Raw genomic sequence first — 22,821 nt, 5'->3', positions numbered from 1 at the left:
GAACGAAAGACTCATGTGCGAAAACTCAGACTGAAACCCAACTATGAAATTCGATCAACAACCACAGATCTCACTTACTCGAAAGAAAATACATGCACGCACTTAAAAGGTAAAAGCGATAACTAAATCTAACTTTCCTAGGCAGAATGAAGCAAACTCAAACCAAAGAGACATTCGGAATAGAAATTTCATAACTTAAACGTTTGGATCTTCACTAAGTACTTCAAAAGGCAACCAAGATAAATATTTGCAACAGATCCAACGAAGAAAGCAGGTAAAGATTAAACTAAAAAGCAAATAACGATTGTTTGCCACTCCGGGCGGTGATACTGCTATACTACTGCGACAAACTGGCTGGAACTGTGGAACGATGATTTCTCCGGCAGACTATTGGACGTCAAGTGACCATAGTTTTGGCGAGGAACAAGAGATTGGATAATGCTGAAGGACTGGTCTTCTAGAGAGAATTCTACTAAGTGTGTATGAGAACCGAACTGGCGAACTGTTTGTCTCTCTCCAAGTGGCTTCTTTTATAGGGAGGCTTGCCCTTGCTTTTAGGGTAGACTTCCTTCACAAATTTGACCTTTCTGCCCTTGTTAATGATCATCCCAGCTATCCTTCTTCTCCATCTCGAGCCTTCTCTCTGGCATGCATCCTAGTCAGTATCGCACCCCTCTTAGCGCTCTTTTGACTTGCGTCACCTAAATCGTCTCCTACTGACTTGGATCCATTAATCCTGCACACTTAAGCAACTATTTTACAGATAATACATGCATTTCGCGACATACTGATCAGTAACCAAGGCTTAGAATACGACTTATCACTGGTCTAGTGACCTGGATTGCGGCCGCATTCCTTGTCATGTAGAATGGGGATATGGTAAACGTCGATGTGAAAAATGGTTGCGCGACCGTGATTTTGATAAAGGACATATATATTGTGGTGCATCGGGCCTTTCTAAAGATAAAAACCCAATGGACACTTGAAAATGGCATGATAATTACTATTTTGATAAAAACTGTTTTCGGCATAAGTCCACTGAGTATGTTTATAGTACTCAGCCCTGCATGTGTTTTCCCTATGTGCAGGTTGAGCAGTGACGAGCGGTTGATGGTGTTGAGCAGGGTAATTGAATAATATGATCATATTGAATCACCGTGTGTAGTTGTGTCTTCATACATAGCTTCACCCTTCTCTTGGTTGCTTCCGCTGAAAACATAAAACTTTCTATCGTTCCTTTGAAGTTTGAACTATTTCATTTTGTTGAATTGTTGAGACATGATACTTTGGAGACCTTGTCGTTTTGAATATTAATTGAGAAAGCCCTTTTCTTTTTGACTTCATTATTAAGCCGTTACTCTTATTAATTAGATTGTTCATTAATTACTTTGGGAAAATTCATTTAAATGAAACCCTAGCCTATGACCTTGTTGCAATTAAGTCCGCCTAGTTAACGATCGCCGCATTTATTATACCCTAGAGGGGCGGGTCGTTACAATAAATGATTTACCGCTTTCGATATATAAGAAGTTGATAGGGGTAATTCTAGTTGATACGAAAGTAGTAATTCAGTTAGCCGATAGAACATGCATTTAACCCGAAGGTGTGCTGGAGAATGTGATAGTAAAAGTGCATGATTTCCTGTACCCAGCTGATTTCCATGTAATAAAAGTGAGTGAGAACGAATCTGCTGAGTCTAGCGGAGTGCTTTTAGGAAGACCATTCCTACGCACCGCTAAGACTATAATTGATGTGTTTGACGGGACTATATGCCTAGACTACCATGGGGAGAAATACACCTTTAGCATTGATGAAGCCATGAAGAAACCATTGGATGTGGAAAATTTGCATGTTGTTGATGTTATTAACCCCCTGGTCCAGGAATACCTTGAGACCGAATTAATGCAGGAACAGTTCAACAATTCGGATTTGAGTCAGTCTGTTGACAAGGAGGTAGCAGGGTGGTGTGAAACCCTATTGACTCGAAACCTGACAGATGAGCAGATCAATGAAGTGATCATGGCATTCTGCCACCAACCACTGTCATTCGAGTCGACGGAGTCTATTCAAGTGAGCAGCCCAGACGAGGGAACTGACTTGGGGGAAATGGCAACCAGGAGCCTGCAGAAAAATCCCCTGCCCCAGGAAGCCATCACACCAAAGAAGGAGTTGAAGAAATTGCCCGAGAGCCTAAAGTATGCATACCTTGGGGAAGATGAAACATTTCCAGTGATAATCAACAGCAACTTGACAGCAGAGCAGGAGATTGATCTACTGGAAGTAATTCGGAGAAACAAGAAGGCCATAGGATGGACTCTCTCAAACCTGGTGGGAATCAGCCTTGACCTTTGTATGCATCACATCAGACTGGAGGAAGGGGCAAAGGCTCATAGAGACCCGCAACGTAAACTGAACCCAAATATGAGGGAGGACTGAAGGAGGTCCTGAAGTTGCTGTCTCTGGGTATTATTTACTCCATTCCAGATAGTGAATGGGTCAGCCCAGTTCACATGGTACCAAAAAAGTCAGGAATACATGTGATTGAGAACGATAAGAATGAGTTGGTACCTACTCGATTGGTGACTGGATGGAGGATGTGCATTGACTACCGGAAGCTTAATGAAGCCAACAGGAAGGACCATTTTCCTTTACCCTTCATTGACCAGATGTTGGAAATATTGGCTGGAAAGCAATACTTTTGCTACCTAGACGGATACAGTGGATACTTCCAGAAATAGGTGGATCCTGAAGACCAGGAGAAGACAACCTTTACCTGTCCGTTCGGCACTTATGCATACAGAAGAATGCCGTTTGGTTTATGCAATGCACCGGGCACATTCCAGCGTTGTATGATGAGCATCTTCTCATATTTGCTGGAAGTGTGTATTGAAATTTTTATGGATGATTTCACGGTGTATGGAAATTCTTTTGATTCGTTCTTGGCCAATTTAGATCTGGTACTGAGAAGATGTCAGGAGAAGAATCTGGTCCTAAATTTTGAGAAATGCCATTTCATCGTGCCAGAAGGAATAGTCCTAGGTCACGTGGTCTCTGAGAGAGGTATTCAAGTGGATAAGGCCAAAGTGGATGTGATCTCGAAGCAACCCTACCCCACAAATCAGAAGAAGGTTAGAGGATTCTTGGGGCATGCAGGATTCTATAGAAGATTCATCAGAGATTTCGCGAGGATTGCACAACCGCTCACTCATCTCTTGCACAATGACGTGGAGTTCATTTTTAATGAAGATTGCAAGAAGGCATTTCAAATGCTGAAGGATAAACTCGTCTCTGCACCAATAATTAGAGCACCAGATTGGAATCACCCTTTTGAGGTAATGTGCGATGCAAGTGATTTTGCGGTAGGAGCGGTCCTGGGTCAGAAGATCGACGGGAAAAGTTATGTCATTTTCTATGCCTCGAAGACCCTCAACAAGGCTCAGAAGAACTATGATACCACAGAGAAGGAGATGTTGGCCGTGGTATACTCATTTGAGAAATTTCAACCGTACTTACTAGGGTCGAAGGTGATAGTCTACACTGATCACGCAGCCATTAAGTATCTCTTGGCCAAGAGAGAGTCTAAACCAAGGTTGATTAGGTGGGTGCTACTATTGCAAGAATTCGACTAGGAGGTAAAGGATAAAAAGGGGACGGAGAACAAAGTTGCAGATCATTTAAGTCGAATATTTCAAGGGGGCACAGACGAAGCTATATCTGATGCCTTCCCCGAGGAACATCTTTATTATCTATGGAAATCTGCTAGACCTATCAACTGGGAAGCAGTGCTGGCGGTAATAGGTCCAGGAACATCAGATAAAGGGAAGCATCCGTTGAATATGGAGTCATGGTTCGATGACCTGGCTAATTACTTAGTCACAGGAGAAATGTCAGGTTCCATGAAATTTCCCAGGCCCAGAAGATGAAGCTAAGGAGTGAGACTAGATATTATTTTTGGGACGATCCTTATCTATGGAAGATGTGCTCAGACCAAGTAATTCGACAATGCATTCCAGAGTGGGAACAGAGGGATGTGCACAACCATTGTCACGCCATGGCGTGTGGAGGTCATTTTGGACCCAGGAAAACTGCCAGAAAGGTCTTGGATAGCGGATTCTATTGGCCAACCCTGAACAAGGATTCTTTCAAATTCTGTCAAATTTTCAAAAGATGTCAACAGACAGGAGGTATTTCAATGAGAGATGAGATGCCTCAAGTGCCAATAATAGTTTGTGAAATTTTTGACGTCTAGGGAATGGATTTTATGGGACCGTTCTCATCTTCTCATGGTAACACTTACATCTTGGTTGGAGTGGACTATGTATCCAAATGGATAGAGGCAAAGGCTACACCCACCTGTGAATCGAAGGAAGTAGCTAAATTTCTGAAGGCAAACATTTTTAACAGGTATGGGGTGCCCAGAGCTATTATCTCTGACCAGGGAACACATTTCTGCAACCACACCATAGAGGCGTTGATGAGGAAATACGGTGTGCATCATAGGTTGTCTACACCATATCACCCTTAGTCGAATGGTCAAGTTGAAGTCTTGAATAGGGAAATCAAAAGCATTCTGGAAAAAACGGTGAATACTACGAGGAAAGATTGGAGTAAGCGCCTTGATGATGCTATATGGGCATACAGGAACACTTACAAAACACCAATCGGGATGTCACCTTATAGGTTGGTGTTCGGGAAAATGTGTCATCTGCCCGTGGAAGTGGAACACAAGGCATACTGGGCCATAAAAGAGATGAATATGAGGGCGCCGGCCTGTGAAGAAGAACGGAAGCTGCAACTACAAGAACTGGAGGAGCTAAGGCTAGAGGCATTTGACTCAGCAATGTGGTATAAGGAAAGAACAAAGCTCTGGCATGATAGAACCTTCGGGTCAAGGAACTACAAGTAGGGCAGAAAATACTTCTTTTTCAATCTCGGCTCAAGCTAATGCCTGGGAAGTTGAAATCAAAGTGGATAGGACCATACATGATCGTTGGCCTTCGAGCAAATGGAGCAGTGGAGATCCAAGGAAGCGCCCCAAATTTTGTTCCTTTCCTAGTCAATGGACACATGGTGAAGGTATATAGGGATAATGCGGATCTGCATGTGGTGGAAGAAACGCCAATGCATGCAACTGCTATTATTTCCTAATTGGCCAGGCAAATGACTATTCTCAATGAACTCCTAGGTCAGGTAAAATGGAGAATAAAAGTTTATCTGTACACTGACCTAGGGAGTCTTGAGAATACTCGTTTGCAACTGTAAATAGTTTAAGCGCTTTCTAATATAAGAAAAATCCAAATAAAGAACAAATTTAAGTTTCCAAAAATATTTTCGAAACACCAAACTCTTCAGGGAAATTTTTTTGTCACTTATACCCCTAGACCAGAGAATTTGGTATCTCACCTTTCTTTTTATGGCATTGTGAGTTGCTAGGGGGAGGAAGAATTTTCACAGTGAAAATTTGGAGGGAAGGTGGTTACTATTCGAATTTTAAAATCCGCTTTTCTGGGAGGCGTACGGTTTCTTACATCACCATGCAACCGTTCGCCTGCCCACCTGATGCACTTTTTATTAGCACTAAATAAACCTGTAAGTATACAGAGTATATATAGTATAGCTAAAGGTCAGTACCGGATATCAAACACGGGGAAGACGAACACAAAGTGTCTATCCTCTACTGAGACTCAATTACTATTTGGAAAAACATTTGGGTTTTGAAAACTTTTGAAAAACTATAAGCAAATAAGAGCATAGATCAACTAAAAGCAAATAAATCAAGAGAAAGACAATAGATATAAGGGAATCCCAGGGATGTGTATTCACAGTTATGGTAATACAAAATTCCAATTACAATACCCTAGCACAGTTATTATTTTGATAGAACGAGTCACCTAGATTATGCTCATGCGAAACAAACGTTGATTACAAGATTAGGGTTGTCAATCCTAACACGTAACTCCAAAAAGCTCCTAAGACCCTTGAAAAGTCCTCAGTCTCAATTAACATTGCCATTTTAAAGGAAGCTAACTGTAGTGTCTACTAAGTGGACCTAACTCGCTAGAACTCTGTCACAGTTATGAAGCAAGTTATATTAAATCATACACGATTGTGTCACTCAATTATGAAGCATCAAGATTAACTTAGGGAAGAAACAAAGTAAAAACAAAACGGATATTAAATAGAAAACGGAACTTCTATAACCAAAGTCGTTACTAACACATCCCTAGAATCCTATGAGTTTAGTTACACATAATTGAATAAGCTAAAAACATAGATTGTAGGGAAGACAATTTGAACATAAAACTAAAGCAAATAAAACTCGTGGGTTGAATCCTTGTCGTTCTTGATGTTCTTGAAATCCTGCTCCAACTCCTTGCACCAGTGAAGTACTCTAAGCCTTGATCTCTATAAAGTATTTTGCAATTAGAAGTTCTCTCCTTTTGATGAAGCTTGAGGCCTTATTTATAGGGAAAAGCCATGCCTTATTGTAGAAGGAAAAAATCTCCAAAATATGGTAAAACTGGGCGCAAATCTAGGGCTTCTCGGATTCGCTGCCTTTCTCCGGCGGGCCGCCACACCTTGGCCGGCGGTCGCCGCGTTGGAGTCCAGAGAGTCTGTTCCCTCGGCGGCGGACCGCCACACATCTTCCGGCGGTCGCCGGATGAGACTTCTCTTCCAAGCACATTTTTCCGAGGCGGACCGCTGCATTGATCTGCCCGACGGCGCCGGCGGTCGCCGCACACATCCGCGGCGGTCTCCGGTCGTCGTCTGACTCCATATTCCCAAACATGGCGTTTTGGCTCCCTTTTCCGGCTCAATTATGCAAATACCAAAATAGACAAAAATAATGCAAATAATGGACGTGTGGAGTGACTTTGACATAAAAACGGACCAAATAATGGCCTTAAAACAGTGCAAAATCTGAGTGTATCACCACCTTGAAAATCCCATCGCCTTTACTCTTCCCTTTCACATCAAATATTCAACCGACTTTTCTCTCTCTACTCTCACAATTCTCTCTCTCTAATTTTCCCCAATTTCTCTCAAACCATAACCCGAATTTTATCCTAGTTTTTGCGAGTGTTGTGCAGGAAGAAACCATGGAAAAGACAAGATTCTACTGCGAGGAAGGAAAAGCCCGCCACCAAAACCACCGTCCGGCGATTCGTCCAAGTAGCCGCCGGTTCTGATGACTTTTCCAGTCCTCAATATACGCTCGAAGTGGCACCCGACTTCCGTTCCAGAACCCCCTACCGTCGGAAACCCTGAGGAAGAGGCGTTTTTGAAGGAGTTGGAGGAGAAATTTGGCAGTAAAGAGGAGGCCAGAAAACTCTTTTCCCGCTTTTCGGCGTTCCGCCAACAACCGCAGATGATTCCTGACGAATCGACAGCGCAGCCGCCTATTTCACACTCAAAGGGATTCCAAACCCTAGATCGGGCACATGCAGAGACTGGGCCGAGCCCAGACATCGGAGAACATGGAAAGGGTGGTGGCGGACCTAAGGAGGAGAGCGTCAGCGGTTTTGCGGACGAGATTGGTAGGATGGCAGTGGACTACTCTGTGAATGAAATCGCGAGGGAAGGTAACACATCTGTATTACAGTCTGATGAGGGGGAGAACCCTATTTTAATGTCTGTTGAGGGGGGAACTCCTGTGTTGAAGTATGTGGAGGGGAAAACCCTGAGTCGGTATATTGAGGGGGGAACCTCGTTTGAATCTGAGGGGGCAACCCCGACCATATGTACTGAGGGAGAAATCCCTGGGAAATCTAAGGGGGAAACCCCAATCGTGTCTGAGGGAGAAATTCCTAAAAAAACCCGAGGAGGAGACTGTGAAACCGCTCCACAAAAGGCGGAGGAAGAGGAGGCAGTACACGAACGGCCGGAGGGTGACGGACCGACGAAAGACGAAACCATGGTGGAGACAGAAAGGCAAGAAACTGTGAATCCTAATCTTGAAAGTAGGGAAGTTTGTGAGGGGGAAACCCTTGTTTTAGATGAAGTTGTGGAGGGGGTAACCCCTATTGTGGATAGTGTGATTGAGGGGGAAACCCCTGTTTTAGAGAATGTTGCTGAGGGGGAAACCCCTCTGGAAACTGGGGATGAGACCCCAATTGATTTCAGGGGTGCGACCCCTGAGTTCGTGGAAGAGGGGACAACCCCAGGAGATGTCAGGGGGGAGAACCCCATTTATATTGAGGGGGCAACCCCGATGTTGGATGGCGAGGGGGAAACCCCGGAAAAGCTATTGGAAGAAGTAGATCTACTCACGACTGGAGTAACGGAGCCCGAGGGAGGGCTGAAATTGATTGTGGACCTGGGGGCGACCAGGATGAAGATGAACCTAAGATTGATGAGAGGGCAGAAAGGAGGCGCACCAGGAGGAGCCTCCTCGATGAAGTCGATGACTTAGTTCCTGATGATGCAGAGGCAGAGGAGCGCCGCTTGGCCAAGGAAAGGGCGAGGAAAGGAAAGGCGGCGGCGACCTCATCTACCCGGTCTAGGAAAGCTCCCTCCGTCAAGAAGGTCGAGGAGACCCTTTCCCCTTTAACCGAGGAACCCTGTGTCGAGGAACAAGATGAGCCCATCCCTGAACCCATCTATGACTCTGTAGAAGCTGAAGAGGAGCCTATTCCAGGACGTCCGGATGTCTGGCTGACTAAAGAGTTGTTAGAAGAGATGAGGCAGTTCGACGACCAAAAGAGGATCGCAGTGTACAAGGAAAGATGTAGCACTGGGAAGATGGCCAAGTCGGGGAAGCAGTACAGCTCGAGGGAGCTTAAAGTGATTGCATGTGATAAGGAATTCCGCGCTTGTATCCAATCGATAGGATTTGAGTTGTTATTACAGCACAGCCAGGAGAGGGTGCCCGTGGATCTAGCAAGGGAGTTTTTCTCCACCTTTCGTTTGAAGAACACCACTGATCTCGACGCAGATTCTATAACGTTCAGGCTTTTTAATGAAGAGTATGAAATGAACATTCGGGAATGGTCTCTACGGATGGGGTTGTTTACCCAAGCCGAGGATGAAGAGGGGGCATGGAATGATAGGATGGTTGGAGTGCCGAAGAACACGCCCGGTTTCAAGGTGCAAACGGCATGGAAACTTATCACGCACCCCAAGGCGGGGACGTTTAAGTCCAGCTACTCCAAGGCCTCCCACATTGAAGACCGAATTCTCCGCTTTGCTCAGACGTTTGTCAGTTACAACTTGATGGGTACCGCTAATTCAGCTCTCACAACTACCGACCTCTACTTCACATGGTGTATGGCGAAAGGTCTAAAGGTGCACCTAGGATATTGGCTGGCGCAGGCATGCCACCAAATGACGAGCAACCCTGCGCGTCATATGTACACCTGTCACCTCATCGGCACCTACCTCCAGCGAAACATAGAAATGAAAATTGCCAAGGCCGCTCCATTGGTAGTCATATGCGAACCCCCAGAAGTGTTTAGTGTTGATTATTTTTTCAACAAGGGGTTGCTGCAGACTCACGGCACCAAGACTCTCTTCTACTCGTTGGGAGATAAGGTGAAAGCAGAGCCGGAGGAAGCCAAGGAAGCCATGCCAAGTGAAGAGGTTGAAGAGCTACGCAAGGAAGTCCAGGATGTGAAGAAGGAAATGCAGTCAATGAGGAGGGAAATGATAAAGGAACTTGGTGGGATCAGGAAGGAGTTGAATGGGAATCGGGAGGAAGTGAAGACCCTGAGGGGCAACATTGCAGTTTTGGCGGTGAAGTGCACCAAACAAAATGAGCGAATGACGGAAGCGGTGGAGCTTTCAATGAAAATGTTGAAGTGGATGCAGCAGACGCTCCCCTTGACCCAGTGGAAGGCAACTCCTAAGTCCAGCAGTGAAGTCAAGCATCCCATTCAGAGCAGTCCCTCTGTCAGGCAATCGCAGCAATCGCTCAAGCAGTTGATCTCCCCGGCCGTTCCCAAACAAGTTCCAGCCCCGTCTAAATTAAAGTCTATAGTGAGGAAGCCAGTACTCGAACAAGCAGCACAGGAGGAGGAAGAGCTGGAGCAGCCAGCCAAGAAGAAAGTAAGAATGACCCGACCCGGAATCCCACCCCAGTCTGCCTCTCGAGGGAGCCAGCCCCAGAAGTGAATCACCACCCCATGACCAAGTAACTTTTAATTTTCATTCTTTTAGTTTTTTTTTATTTCTGTTACCTATGTGTGTTTTATAATTGTTTGTGTCTTCTCCCACTTAACCCACTGCGTGGTCTAAGTGTGAGAAGTTTGTATTTTCTGTTTTCTTGTGTTTTTCTCACACTTAGCCCAATGCTTGGTCTAAGTGTGAGAAGTTTGTGTTTTCTGTTTTATTGTGTTTTTCTCCCACTTAGCCCAAAGCTTGGTCTAAGTGTGAGAAGTTCTGTTTTGTAACCTGTTTGTTGTTTTGCATTGATCTCTCTGTTTCCCCCCTTCACGACGATGGCTTGGGGACAAGCTTGAGTGAAATGGGAGGGGGAGAGGAGTCAATGCATTACTTTGTCTGCATGTTAAGAGTCTGTAAGTCTAAGTTGTGTCGCATGAGCCAGTGAATATAATACGGCATGATTCCCTTAGTGAAAGTAATTGACGATAGGAGGCATTTCAACTTAGAAGCTTTTTCCTTAAATAAGCCAAGTCAATCTGAGTGAAGTGAGAACGATGGAGGATGCACTTACTTACTTAGTTGTGAAGCCCTACTATAATAGTGAGTTATAAGCCTTAAATAACTTCGAGCTAACACATGATTAAGGGCCACCACTGAATGCTTAGGGAGAAGAGCTGTGAAGGAAAAAAAAATGGGAAATTGGGTTATGAAGATATAAGCTGGACGAAGTCCAGGGTAAGGTGTTATAAGCTGGACGAAGTCCGGAAGAGAGGAGAAATGGAGGAATAAGCTGGATGAAGTCCAAGAAAAAAAAAAGAGAGAGAAAAAAATATATATAAAAGAAAAAAAAGGGAGGAATAAGCTGGACGAAGTCCAGAGGGAAGTTGTCTAGAAGGCAGGAATGATAATAGCCTGACCCAGGAAAGGAGGAACTCTCATAACCCGACGCTTCAGTGGTGTAGCATTAACTTAAGAGAGAATCGATCCTAACATCCCTGGTGAGGAATGAGTGATCGAGTGAATCCAACAATCGGGTAAGTAAAAGGCTATCTTGACAAGCTGACAGATTGGCTAGGTAAAGGAAGGGAAAGGGACTATTTGGAGGAGTGCAACCTATTGAATTGACCTTAATCTTGTGGGGACGGATGCCTAAAAGTTGAAGCGAGCTCATGTATATGTGTTTATGTGTTTGTATGTTTTTCTTAAACTTTTTGAGTTTTTAATTGTGTCTAGGTATAGGAGTCGGTCAGGAGATAACCTTGCTTTAAATTCACCTTATTCTTTTTCTTTTCTTGTCTTTATACTTGAGGACAAGTATGGTTTAAGTGTGAGCAGTTTGATAAGGCTAATTTCATGTATCGGTTATATGGTGAAAAATATTATAATTTGCTGGGTCTAACACGTTTCCTAAGCCAGGTGTGTGAAAAAAATCGCTAGATCGAGGAAATGCTGAAGGAAATGGTCTAGCAAAGGAATGGAGTGAAGTGAGCAGAATTCAAAGGAAAAGAAGGCGTGACGGAAGGAGTCAGTAGCTGAGGGCAACAAAGTCTATCTATACCTCGCTGGGCCCCACTCCAACGCCTATATATAAAAGAGCATGCAACACACAAGATATCACTTTTTTCACTCTCTTTTAACTCACACACATAACACACACTTGGGAATGGGAGATCTGGGGTAGTTCGGGGTTACGAAGGGTTCATTTCTTTAGAAGGTCTCAGTTGCAACACCGTCCGCGTGTGGACGAAGATACAATCTCTTTTAATTTCAGTTGTTTTGCACTTTTGCGGTCGAACTTCACTTTCGGGAGTCGATTTGGCTGTTAATGTTACTTGTTATCTTTTCGCTTCTGTTGGTTGCGTTTAGTTGTGATATTTCGAGTTGATTTACGTAGATCTTGCTGCTGAGAGTTTATTTTAACAAGTTTTATGTCGATCTCTGTTTTATTTTGATGTTGTGGTACTCGATTTGGGAATTTGGTGATAGATCTGTGGTTTATTGACTGATTGAAGCTTATTGTTTAAATCTGAAGTGATAAAGTGTTTCTGTTGGGAGGAGTTTGCGTCGGACGCTTGGATCTGGAGTGGATTTAGCGTCTGAGGTTGGATTCGAAGTGAGAAAGGGAAGTTGTTAGATGGATTTGAGTTTTCTGCTTGTTTCCTGTTTTACTTCGTCTAGCATCATAGATCCGTTTAGTTCTTCGTTATTATGCATCAATTTGATTTAGATTTAGTTTGCTCTGCTCTGATTTCGTTCATGTTGTTTTTCTTATAAGTTTTTACGCAATTTGGTTGAAGAAGAGGATGTCGCTGTTAGTTAGTACCCGTGTTAGTTATTCTGCCAGCTTTTCGTCCGTACTCTGCTTTTTCAGTCATGGTCCCCACAGTTAGTTTGTTTCCTAGGTCTAGGTAATTAGAGTAGTTTTCTTAGATCTGTTAATTGAGCAGTTAATTTTCTTTGCAACGTTCTCTTGTTATTTCGTCTAAGTCTAGCTATTATTGTAGAAGTTTTAAAAATCCCCAAGTCAAGTTTAATTTGTTTTCCTCAACCCAAGAAAAATGCGTGGCAGCAGCCAACACCAAAAACAAGTCCAAATCCTTGAACATGATTATTACGCATTCTTCTCTGTGGGATCGATCCCTACTTCCCTATACTAGGTTTAGTAAAGTGGTTGAGGGTTTTCGAAAGAAGTGCTCTGTGTGTCCGACGACCAGGATTTCCTGCGACCAACGAGTTCCTAGACCGCGTGATCTAGTGGATTTGCTGGACTAAGAGAACCTGTTTATTTCCTTCTGTGCGCACCGTGAACACACATATCTAGTAGCTTTCAGAGATACACATGGGTCTGAAGGAGAGGTAGACGCTACCGAGGAGCGTTGAGTGGCTATGGAACGCAGAAGGAAGGGCAAGAAGGTAGCCACTCCTCAGGCCAGGAAGTTACAGAGGGCCTTCTCCGTCAGGGAATCTCCTCGTACACTGGCCAAATATTCTGGACCTGGTAATGCTGAGAGCGAGTCAGAGGAAGAGTCTGAAGAAGAAGACGTGCCAAACTTCGAGCGGGAAGAGATCTGGGTTACAAAGAAATTACTGAAGGCCATGGCTAAATTTAATGACTCCAGGCGGGCACAGACACATAAGAACCGGAGTGCAGTAGGAAAGCTGGCCAAGTCTGGGAAGCGATATGACCCAGAGTCTTTAAAGCAGATTGAGTCGGAGGAGGAGTTCCTCGACCACATCAGGGATATCAGTTTCGAGTGGCTACTAAAACACAACGAGCAGGAGGTGCCAGTAGATGCAGCACGAGAGTTCTTCTCCACTTTTCGCTTCAAGCAAACCACCGATCTAGACGCACACTCAATCTCTTTCCGCCTCTTTAACATTGAGCACACAATGAGTGTCAGAGAGTGGTCCCTCAGAATGGGACTGTCATTTGGAATGACAGAGCGTATGGCCCACCAAGGAACACGCAGGGATTCACACCGCAAACAGCATGGGAGTCTATCACACACGCTAGGAGTGGAACCTTCAAGATAAGTGTTTCGAAAGGAATCTATATTACTGATCACCTCCTCCGGTTTGCACAGGAATTCATTGGCTACAACCTGATGGGCACTTCCAGCTCCAGCCTCACCACCACTGAGCTCTATTTTACATGGTGTATGTCAAAGCGCATCAAAGTCTACCTCGGCTATTGGTTGGCCCAAGCTTGCCACCAGATGACAGTCAATCCCTCCTGCCACATGTATACTTGCCATCTCCTGGGCGCCTACATAGAATGCAACTTTGTGATGAAAATTGGGAAGGCGGAGCGCAGCGTGACGATGTGCGAGCCCCAGAGCTGTTTAGCGTGGAGTATTTTTTCAACAAGGGGCTCCTATACATAGAGGGACAGGAGTTGTGCTTCTACAATGTGGGGGCAAATGTGGACAAGATGAAAAAGGAGCCGGAAGAGGAGGTGGCGAATGCTGATGTGGAGGAGCTAAGGAAGGAGGTCGCTGCGATGAGAGAAGAATTGGGCGGGGCCAGAGGAGAGTTGCGGGCCATTAAGGAAAGCATGGATGTCTTGGCTAACTGATCATCGGCTCAGACCGAGAGGATGACTGACGCGGTCAAACTAATGAAGAAAATGGCAGAATGGCTTGGGGAAACGCTTTCCCAGACCCGGCACTGCGGTCAGGCAGCCAGGTCAGGGAAGCTCATCACACCAGCAGCTCCCGCCCCAGTTTAAGCCATTGGTAGCCACACTTCCATCACCGTCCCTTGCGTCTATGTCTGCAAAGAAGCCCCTGTCGAAAACCCCTGTGATATCTGAGGAGGAAGCGCCGGCATCACCGGCAAAGAAGAAGTTAAAAGTGAACCGCCCCAACGTACCACCCAGGTCTGGCTCCCAAGGGGGCCAGACTCAGAATTGAAATTCCCCCATTGACCAAGTAAATTTTATTTTTAGTCGTTTTATTTTGTTTTTTCTTTCATATGTTTGTGTTTTATCTGCGCTGAGCATGTGTAGTTGTTGTTATGTGTGTTCTCCCACTTAGCCCAATTGATAAGGCTAATTTCATGCATCGGTTATATGTGAAAAAATGTTATAATTTGTTGGGTCTAACACGTTTCCTAAGCCAGGTGTGTGAAGAATAATCGCTAGATCGAGGAAGTGCTGAAGGAGATGGTCTAGCGAAGGAAAGGAACGAAGTGAGCAGGATTTAAAAGAAAAGAAGGCGTGACAGAGGAGTCAATAGCTGAGGGCAACAAAGTCTTATCAATACCTCGCTGGGCCCCACTCCAACGCCTATATATAGAAGAGCATGCAACGCACAGAAAAAAAACACTTTTTTTCACTCTCTTCTTAGCTCACACACATTACACACACTTGGGAATGGGAGATCTGGGGTAATCGGGTACGAAGGGTTACTTTCTTTAGAAGTTTCGCGGTTGGCAATACCGTCCGAGTGTGGACGAAGATACAATTTCTCTGAATTTCAGTTGTTTTGCTCATTTTGCTGTCGAACTTCACTTTTGGGAGTCGACCTGGTTGTTGATGATACTTATTGTCTTTACGCTTTTGTTGATTTGCGTTTAGTTGTTGAATTTCAAGTCGATTCACGTAGATCTCTCTGTTGGAAGTTTATTTTTACAAGTATTATGTCAATCTCTGTTTTATTTTGATATTGTGGTGTTTGATATGGGAGTTTAGTGATAGATCTGTGTTTATTGACTGTTTGGAGGTTTTTGTTCGAATCTGAAGTGGTGAAGTGTTTCTGTTGGTTGGAGTTCGTGTTGGACGCTTGGATCCGGAGTGGATTTAGCATCTGAGGTTGGATTCGAAGTGAGAAAAGAAAGTTGTTAGATGAATTTGATGATTTCTTCTTGTTTTCTGTTTTGCTTCGTCTAGTGTCTGCAGATCTGTTCAGTTCTTCGTTGGTTATGCATTAATTTGATTTAAAATTAGTTTGCTCTGTTTTGATTTCGTTCATGTTGAATTTCTTATGAGTTTTACGCAATTAGGTTGTAGAAGACGATGTCGCTGTTAGTTAGTACTAGAGTTAGTTATTCTGCCAGCTTTTCGTACGAACTCTGTTTTTTCAGTCATGGTCCCCACAGTCAGTTTGTTTCCTAGGTCTAGTAAGTGAAGTAGTTTTCTTAGATCAAGTGTTGAGTAGTTAATTTCCCTTGCAACGTTCTCTTATAATTTTGCCTAGGTCTAGCTGTTAGCTTAGGAGTTTTAAAGATTCCCAAGTCGAGTTTAATTTGTTTTCCTCAACCCAAAAAAATACGTGGCAGCAGCCAACACCAAAAACACACCCAAATCCTTGAACATGAGTATTACGCATCCTTCTCTGTGGGATCGATCTCTACTTCCCTATACTAGGTTTAGTAAAGTGGTTGAGGGTTTTTGAAAAAAAGTGCTCTGTGTGTCCGACGACCGGGATTTCCTGCGACCAACGAGTTCCTAGACTGCGTGATCTAGTGGATTTGCTGGACCCAGGGAACCTGTTATTTCCTTTTGAACACACTGTACGCAACTTACCAGACTTTTCACCAATCCTTGGTCTAAGTGTGAGAAGTTTTTATTTAAGAAAGCATGTTGTTTATCTTTTAAAATTTTTTCCCACTTAGCCCAATTCTTGGTCTAAGTGTGAGAAGTTTATCTGTATTATCAGCATGTTATTTTCCTGTTTTGAATCTTTGTCTTTGAAGAGTCTGGAGATTAAGAGCCAATAATGGTTAGCAAAAGAGTGTTCTAAAATTAATTAAGAAAACCCTCGGTCCAGGAAATCCGCTAGACACTGGGTCTAGGAACTTAGAGAACCTTGAGCTACCTGTCGTTGGGCACACAATCACTGCCTTAACTCCCCCTTCAAAACCCTCAACCCGCTTTAATTAAGAAAACTAGTATGTGGAAGTAGGGATCGAATCCACAGAGATGAATGCGCAAGTAAACATGTTCAAAGACTCGGGAACTATTTTCTTTTTGGCTGCTGCCACGCAATTTTTAGGGTTGAGCTTTAATTCCTAGACTTGGTAATTAAAATATTCTACTCTAACAGCTAGATCTAGGCAGAGACATAAAAGCATGCATGTTAAACAAAATAGAGCGAGACAATTGCTAGATCGAACGAACAGTTTCCTGAATTAACCCAGACCTGGGAAAGAAACTAAATGTGGGGACCATTTTCTGAAAAGGTAGAGTACGATTGAAAAACTGCAAAATAACTAACTAAAGGACTAACTAACAGCGACATCATCTTCTCCAACATTTATCATGAAACAACCAGTTAAAACAGAGCAAGAACGAAGATCAAAGCAAAGTAGACGGAATTAAACGGATAGAAATGAAGAACGGTTAAAACTAAAGCAGATCTACGGCTACTAGACGAGGTAAAACGAGAATGCAGAACTTAAACAACTGAATGAAACAAAAACCAGCAGATCCAACCACGGGGCGCTTAATCCACTCCGAATCCAAGCCATCCACAACAACCAAACATCATTTCCATCTCCGATCCTCACAAGTCTACGTAGATTCAACCGATCGACAACATATTTCTTAGAAACCAACTCCAAACTCAGATCAACCAACAATAATCAGCAAATCAAACTCAAAAACAACACGATACGATAAACGAAACAAAAGCAATGATATCCATAGCAAAATACGAAATATCCAACGATAGCAACAACACAAGGCCGAGCCTCGAACAGCGAGGGCTCGGTGAGTACCAAAAGTAGACAGAAAAATAAAAGATAATTGTTTCTTCGCCTCCGCAGAGACGGTGTTGCACCCAAACTTTCGATGAAATGAGAACCACCTAAGATTTTCCCCCAAGTAAGTGTGTAGAAAAAAAAATGGAAAACTAAGCTAGGAACTGAAAGGTGATGATTCATGTTGATTGCGTGCTCCTTTTTATAATGGATAGAGCTTCTAGACTGTTCTTGTAATGCACATTTTGCCCTTCGATTCGATGCTCTTTTGTCTAGCGCTCTTCCTTGTTCAGCTTATTTCCCTTGCCGACTTCCTCCACCAGGTGATCTCTGTCTTCTTCCTGGGGTTGACAATTTTCTCTACATACCTGGCTCAAAAGGTTTTGTTAGACCCGGGAAATCGCAGAATTTGTCCCTTAACCAATGCATGAAATTAGCCTTATCAGTCTTCTCCCACTTAGCCCGTTGCTCGGTCTAAGTGTGAGAAGTTTGTTTATATTTTTGAGTATGTTGTTTTCTGTGTTTTATTTTGATTGTGCGCACCAACTCCCTTATTTCCCCTCTTCACTAGGATAGCTTGGAGACAAGTTGGAGTGAAGTGGGAGGGGGTAGGAGAGTTAGTGCAGTTTGTGCTCAGCATGTGTAAGAGTCAGCAGGTCTAGGAGTTAGTTTTTTTTTTAGGATTTATGTATTTAGCATGAACTGGTGATAATAATAAGGCAAGATTACCTTAGTGAGAGTAATTGAGAATATGATGCACTACAACTTTGAGCCCTCTTTCTTTTGAAAGCTGAAATCGGTTTGGAAGAAACAAGAACGATAGAACGTGCCTTAGCTGAGCTGTGAAACCCCACTACCTAAGTTAGTTATAAGCCTTACATTGAGTGCGAATATGTTAAAAAGGGGTTGCCACCTGATGCTTAGGGAAAAGAATTTAGAAAGGAGAAATATAAAAAATATAAAAAATTATCAAACATCTGGAGTTATAAGTTGGACGAAGTCCAAAGGAGGGAAATAAAAAGAGAAGAAAAAATATTCTGGAGGTATAAGCTGGACGAAGTCTAGGAAAATGAGGAGGTATAAGCTGGACGAAATTGGGGAAAAATGAGGAGGTATAAGTTGGACGAAGTCCAAGGAAAAAGAAAGGAAAAAAATAGGAAAGGAGGATAGAAGGAGAAATTCTCATAACCCGAGGAATCAGTGGCAGGAAATAACTAAGAGTGATCGATCCTAACATCCCTGGTGAGGAATGAGTGATCGAGCGAATCCAACAGTTAGTAAGTTGTAGGCTATCTGGACGAGCTGACAAACCGACTAGGTAGATGAATGGAAGGGGAGGATTTGGAGTGTGTAGACTATTTGATTGACCTTTAACTTGAGGGGACGACTGCTTAAAAGTTTGAACTAGTTCATGCCTATGTGTTTTATTTTCTTAAGTGTTTGTTTTTCTTTTCTTTTCTTTTGTATGTCAGTAGGGTGTCTAGGTCTAGGAGCCTTTAGGAGTCAGTCATGGAATAACCATGCATTGAAATTCACCTTATTCTTTTTTCATGTCTTTATACTTGAGGACAAGTATGGTTTAAGTGTGAGCAGTTTGATAAGGCTAATTTCATGCATGTGTTATGGGATAAATTTTGTGATTTCATGGGTCTAACAAAGTTTTATAAAGCCAGGTGTGTAGAGAAAATGTCAGCCCCAGGAAGAACGAAAGGATTACCTAGAGGAAGACGCTGGCGTGAAAAATGAGCAGAAAAAGGGAAGAGTTTACTAGACGAAGGAGCATCCACAAGGAGGGCAAAATGGAAAATACTAGGAAGAGTCTAGAAGCTCCGCCCCTTATAAATAAGAGCACACATTGAACATGAAGGGGGGCCTCCTTTTGCATCATCGGCTCTTAGTTTAGCTTTTCCGTTTCTCTTCACACACACTTTCAGGGGAATCATCTTAGGGGTTCACGTTTCAAATCCGTCGTTGTGTAACACCATCTCCAAGGGAGGCAAAGATACAATCCTTTATTTGCTTTTGTTTATGCTTTGGATTTTCCGAGTCTTCGTTGTTCGAAGCTCGGTCGTGTTTTATTACTTTTTCGTTGGATATTGCGTATTTTGCTATGAAATTTGCTACTTTGGTTTTGGTTATGTAATTGTTGCATTATCTGTTTGTTTTTGGTGGATATTGTTGATTGATCTGAGGTGGAGTTTGAATTGCATGGAGATTTGTAGTTGATCGGTTGAATCTGGTTGAATCTATGAAGATCGGAGATGGAAATTGTGTTGGATTGTTGTGGATGGCTTGGATCCGGAGTGGATGAAGCATCTAGCGTGTAGATATGTTCATGCTTGCATGGTTGTGACATTTAAATTCTGTTTACTTATTTACCTCGTCTAGTAATCGTAGATCTGCTTTAGTTTCAGTAGTTAACTGTGTTAACCGGTTTAATTGTGTTTGCCCTGTTTCGATCCTTGCTTTGCTTTGTGTTTTTTTCATCTGTTATTTCGTGATAAAAGTTAGAGAAGATGATGTCACTGTTAGTTAGTCCTTTAGTTGGTTAATCTGTAGCTTTTTCTGTCGTACTATGCCGTTTAGGAAATGGTCCCCACATGCTGTTCTTTCCTGTGTCTAGGTTAGTTTAGGAAGCCGTTTACCCCGTCCAGTAGTAATTTCAAGCGCATTCGGTCATCATTATGCATGTTCTGTTATCTCTGCCTAGATCTGCTGGGGTTTGGAGCCCCTAGCACAGCGGAAGACTTGTACAAAACAAATAAATCAGATACGGATCTATTTGACCGATTATGCGATTAATAAATTCACATGTTAAACAGATAATTGCATGCTAGAACACAAATAATTCATACTCAAAGAAAGTAAATCCTAAAATTTAATACAAGCTTATATTGGAATATTACGAGCAGCCACTACAGAAGTAATATTGAACTCTCCCCATCCAAATCCGAAATTATAAGTAATATTACGATCGTGTTTAGACTGTGTGCACAGTAAGAAATAACAAGCCCCCTAGGTCCAGTGAATCCACTAGATCACAAGGTCTAGGAACTCACGGATCGTTGGAAGATCTCGGTCGTCGGACACACAGAATACCTCTTCAAAAACCCTCAACCACGTATACTAAAATTTAGCACAGGGAAGTAGGGATCGATCCCCAGAGATGGATGCGTAATAAACCACGCTTGAGGATTCGGGACTATTTTTGGGTTGGCTGCTGCCACGCATTTTCTTGGGTTGAGGAAATTAGACTAACTTGAGATTTAAAACTGCTACGCTAATAGCTAGATCTAGGCAAAACAGAAATCATGTATGTAAACTGGAACCAAGACAATCGCTAGATCTAAGAAACTATTCTAAATTACCTAGACTTGGAAAATAAACTGACGGTGGGGACCATGACTGAAAAAGCAGAGTACGGATGAAAAGCTGGAAAAACAACTAACTAAGGTACTAACTAACAGCGACATCATCTTCTCCAACCAATTTGCATAAAAACTCAGAAGAAACAGGTATGAGCGTAATCGGAAATCGAGCAGACTGGATTTAAGCAATTTAACGAAAAAACAATTACGAACTAAGCAGATCTACGGCTACTAGACGAAGTAAAACAGAAAGGAAATAGAAAAAAACTCAAAAATTCATGCAAAACTCGATTCCCCTGTTCAGATCCAACCTCGGATGCTAAATCCACTCCGGATCCAAGCATCCGACACAGCTCCGGCCAAAAGTAAATCCATAGCTTCCAGATTCAACAAATAACCTCCGATCAACAATCAACAACAAAGATCCACAGCCAAATTCCCAGATCAAGCACAGAAATACCCAAAACAGAGTTTAACATGTAACTACCGCAATAACACTTCAGACAAAACTAAATCAGCGTAGATCAACACGAGATAACACCAATATAACAGAAACTAAAGGAATGCATAGATAATTAGTAACAGCAACAACCAAATCGACTTCCAAAAGTGAAGTTCGAACGAAATAAAGTGCAAAGAACCGAAAGTAAATAGATTGTATCTTCGCCCTTCACGCGGACGGTGTTACGACGGACTTTCTTTGAAGATGAGACCCTCAGAACCCTAAACTACCCTAGAACTCCCATTTCCAAGTGTGTGTGTGTGTGTGTGAGCTAAGAGCAAAAGTTGTATGTTTGGCGTGTGCTGCATGCTCCTTATTTATAGGCGTTGAAGTGGGGCCCAGCTAGGTATAGATAGTCTTTGTTGTCCTCAGCTATTGACTCCCTTCTTCTAGCCATTCTTCTCCTTTTCTGCTCACTTTCCTTCATTTCCTTCGTCTAGTCCATTTCCTCCGGCTTCTCTTGGATCTAGCGATTCTGTCACACACCTGGCTTAAAAACTGTGTTAGACCCATTAAAATACAGTGCTTTTCCACACTTAACCAATGCATGAAATTAGCCTTATCAAACCGCTAGATATAAATCACCACTACCCAATGTATCAGGATTATTGGGTTGCGAAAAACTCGCACCATTTGATAAGTCAAAGTAGTGCATAATCAATATCGTATGCTCAATGCTAACATATGTAGATTAAGAAATAGTATTTTATCAAGACCTAGTCTTTCAGTAGATAGCATAAAGACACGTCTTGCTGTTAGATCCGTTCAGTGCTATACCACACCAATATCATCTTATTTCAGTAAGGCTTAGAAATATGCGGACTGACATTGCAACCTTTCACGATAGGTAGCCAAAGCCTATCTAGGTTGTGAAATTCTTCTTTTTCTTTTGCAAATCATTGCATAGATCTGACCGTGTTACCTTAAAGTGAACGACGCTCATAACCGGCCTACTAAGACATGGGTCTAGCTGATGTGATTCTCGGAATCAAGATTAAAAGGGATCATGAGGGAATTGCACTGACACAATCTCATTACATTGAGAAAGTGCTTAAAAAGTTTCACTCCTTTGACTGTGAGCCAGCTAAGACTTTATTGGAACCCAATGTGCATTTGAGTAAGCACACGGGTGAGCCTGTAGCTCAAGAAGAATATGCAAGGACCATAGGGAGTTTGATGTTTATCACAAACTGCACCCGACCAGATCTAGTGTGTACGGTGAATAAGCTGAGCCGATTTACGAGCAACCCAAACAAGGAACATTGGAAAGCTCTGCGTAGGGTTTTGAGATACTTGAAGTATACTCTTAACTTTGAGCTGCTGTACACAAACTATCCCCAAGTACTTGAAGGGTACTGTGATGCAAATTGGATCAATGATTCAAAAGACTCGTTTTCAACGAGTGGGTATGTGTTCACTGTGGCGCGGTAGAGTTGTTTCGTGGAAGTCAACGTAACAGACATGTATAGCTAGATCCACCATGGAATCTGAGTTTATCGCTTTAGATAAAGCAGGGAAGAAGCCGAGTGGCTTAGAAACTTCCCAAAAGATATTCCATGATGGAAGAAGCTAGTGCCGACAATAGTGATACACTGTGATAGCTAAGCAGCTGTAGGAAGAGCACATAGTGGCTTGTACAATGGTAAGTCT

The 22,821-nt window shown here is 42.9% G+C and overlaps 1 protein-coding gene across 1 annotated transcript; it reads left to right on the top strand.

The window, feature by feature from the left end:
* Positions 1-1,902: 1,902 nt before the first annotated feature.
* On the top strand, positions 1,903-4,525 carry LOC148929357 (uncharacterized). Its single transcript, XM_089056818.1, has 6 exons — positions 1,903-2,195; positions 2,244-2,404; positions 3,028-3,332; positions 3,630-3,891; positions 4,014-4,096; positions 4,250-4,525. The coding sequence occupies exons 1-6, from the start codon at positions 1,903-1,905 to the stop codon at positions 4,523-4,525; spliced, it is 1,380 nt and encodes a 459-aa protein (XP_088912944.1).
* Positions 4,526-22,821: the final 18,296 nt, after the last annotated feature.

The sequence above is a fragment of the Salvia hispanica genome, chromosome 4 (assembly GCF_029641045.1).
Source record: "Salvia hispanica isolate PSC_SH4W2 chromosome 4, Shi_PSC_v1, whole genome shotgun sequence".
Taxonomy (NCBI): Eukaryota; Viridiplantae; Streptophyta; class Magnoliopsida; order Lamiales; family Lamiaceae; genus Salvia; species Salvia hispanica.
The sequence above is the reverse complement of the archived record's forward strand: the minus strand, read 5'-3'. Positions and strand labels throughout refer to the sequence as shown.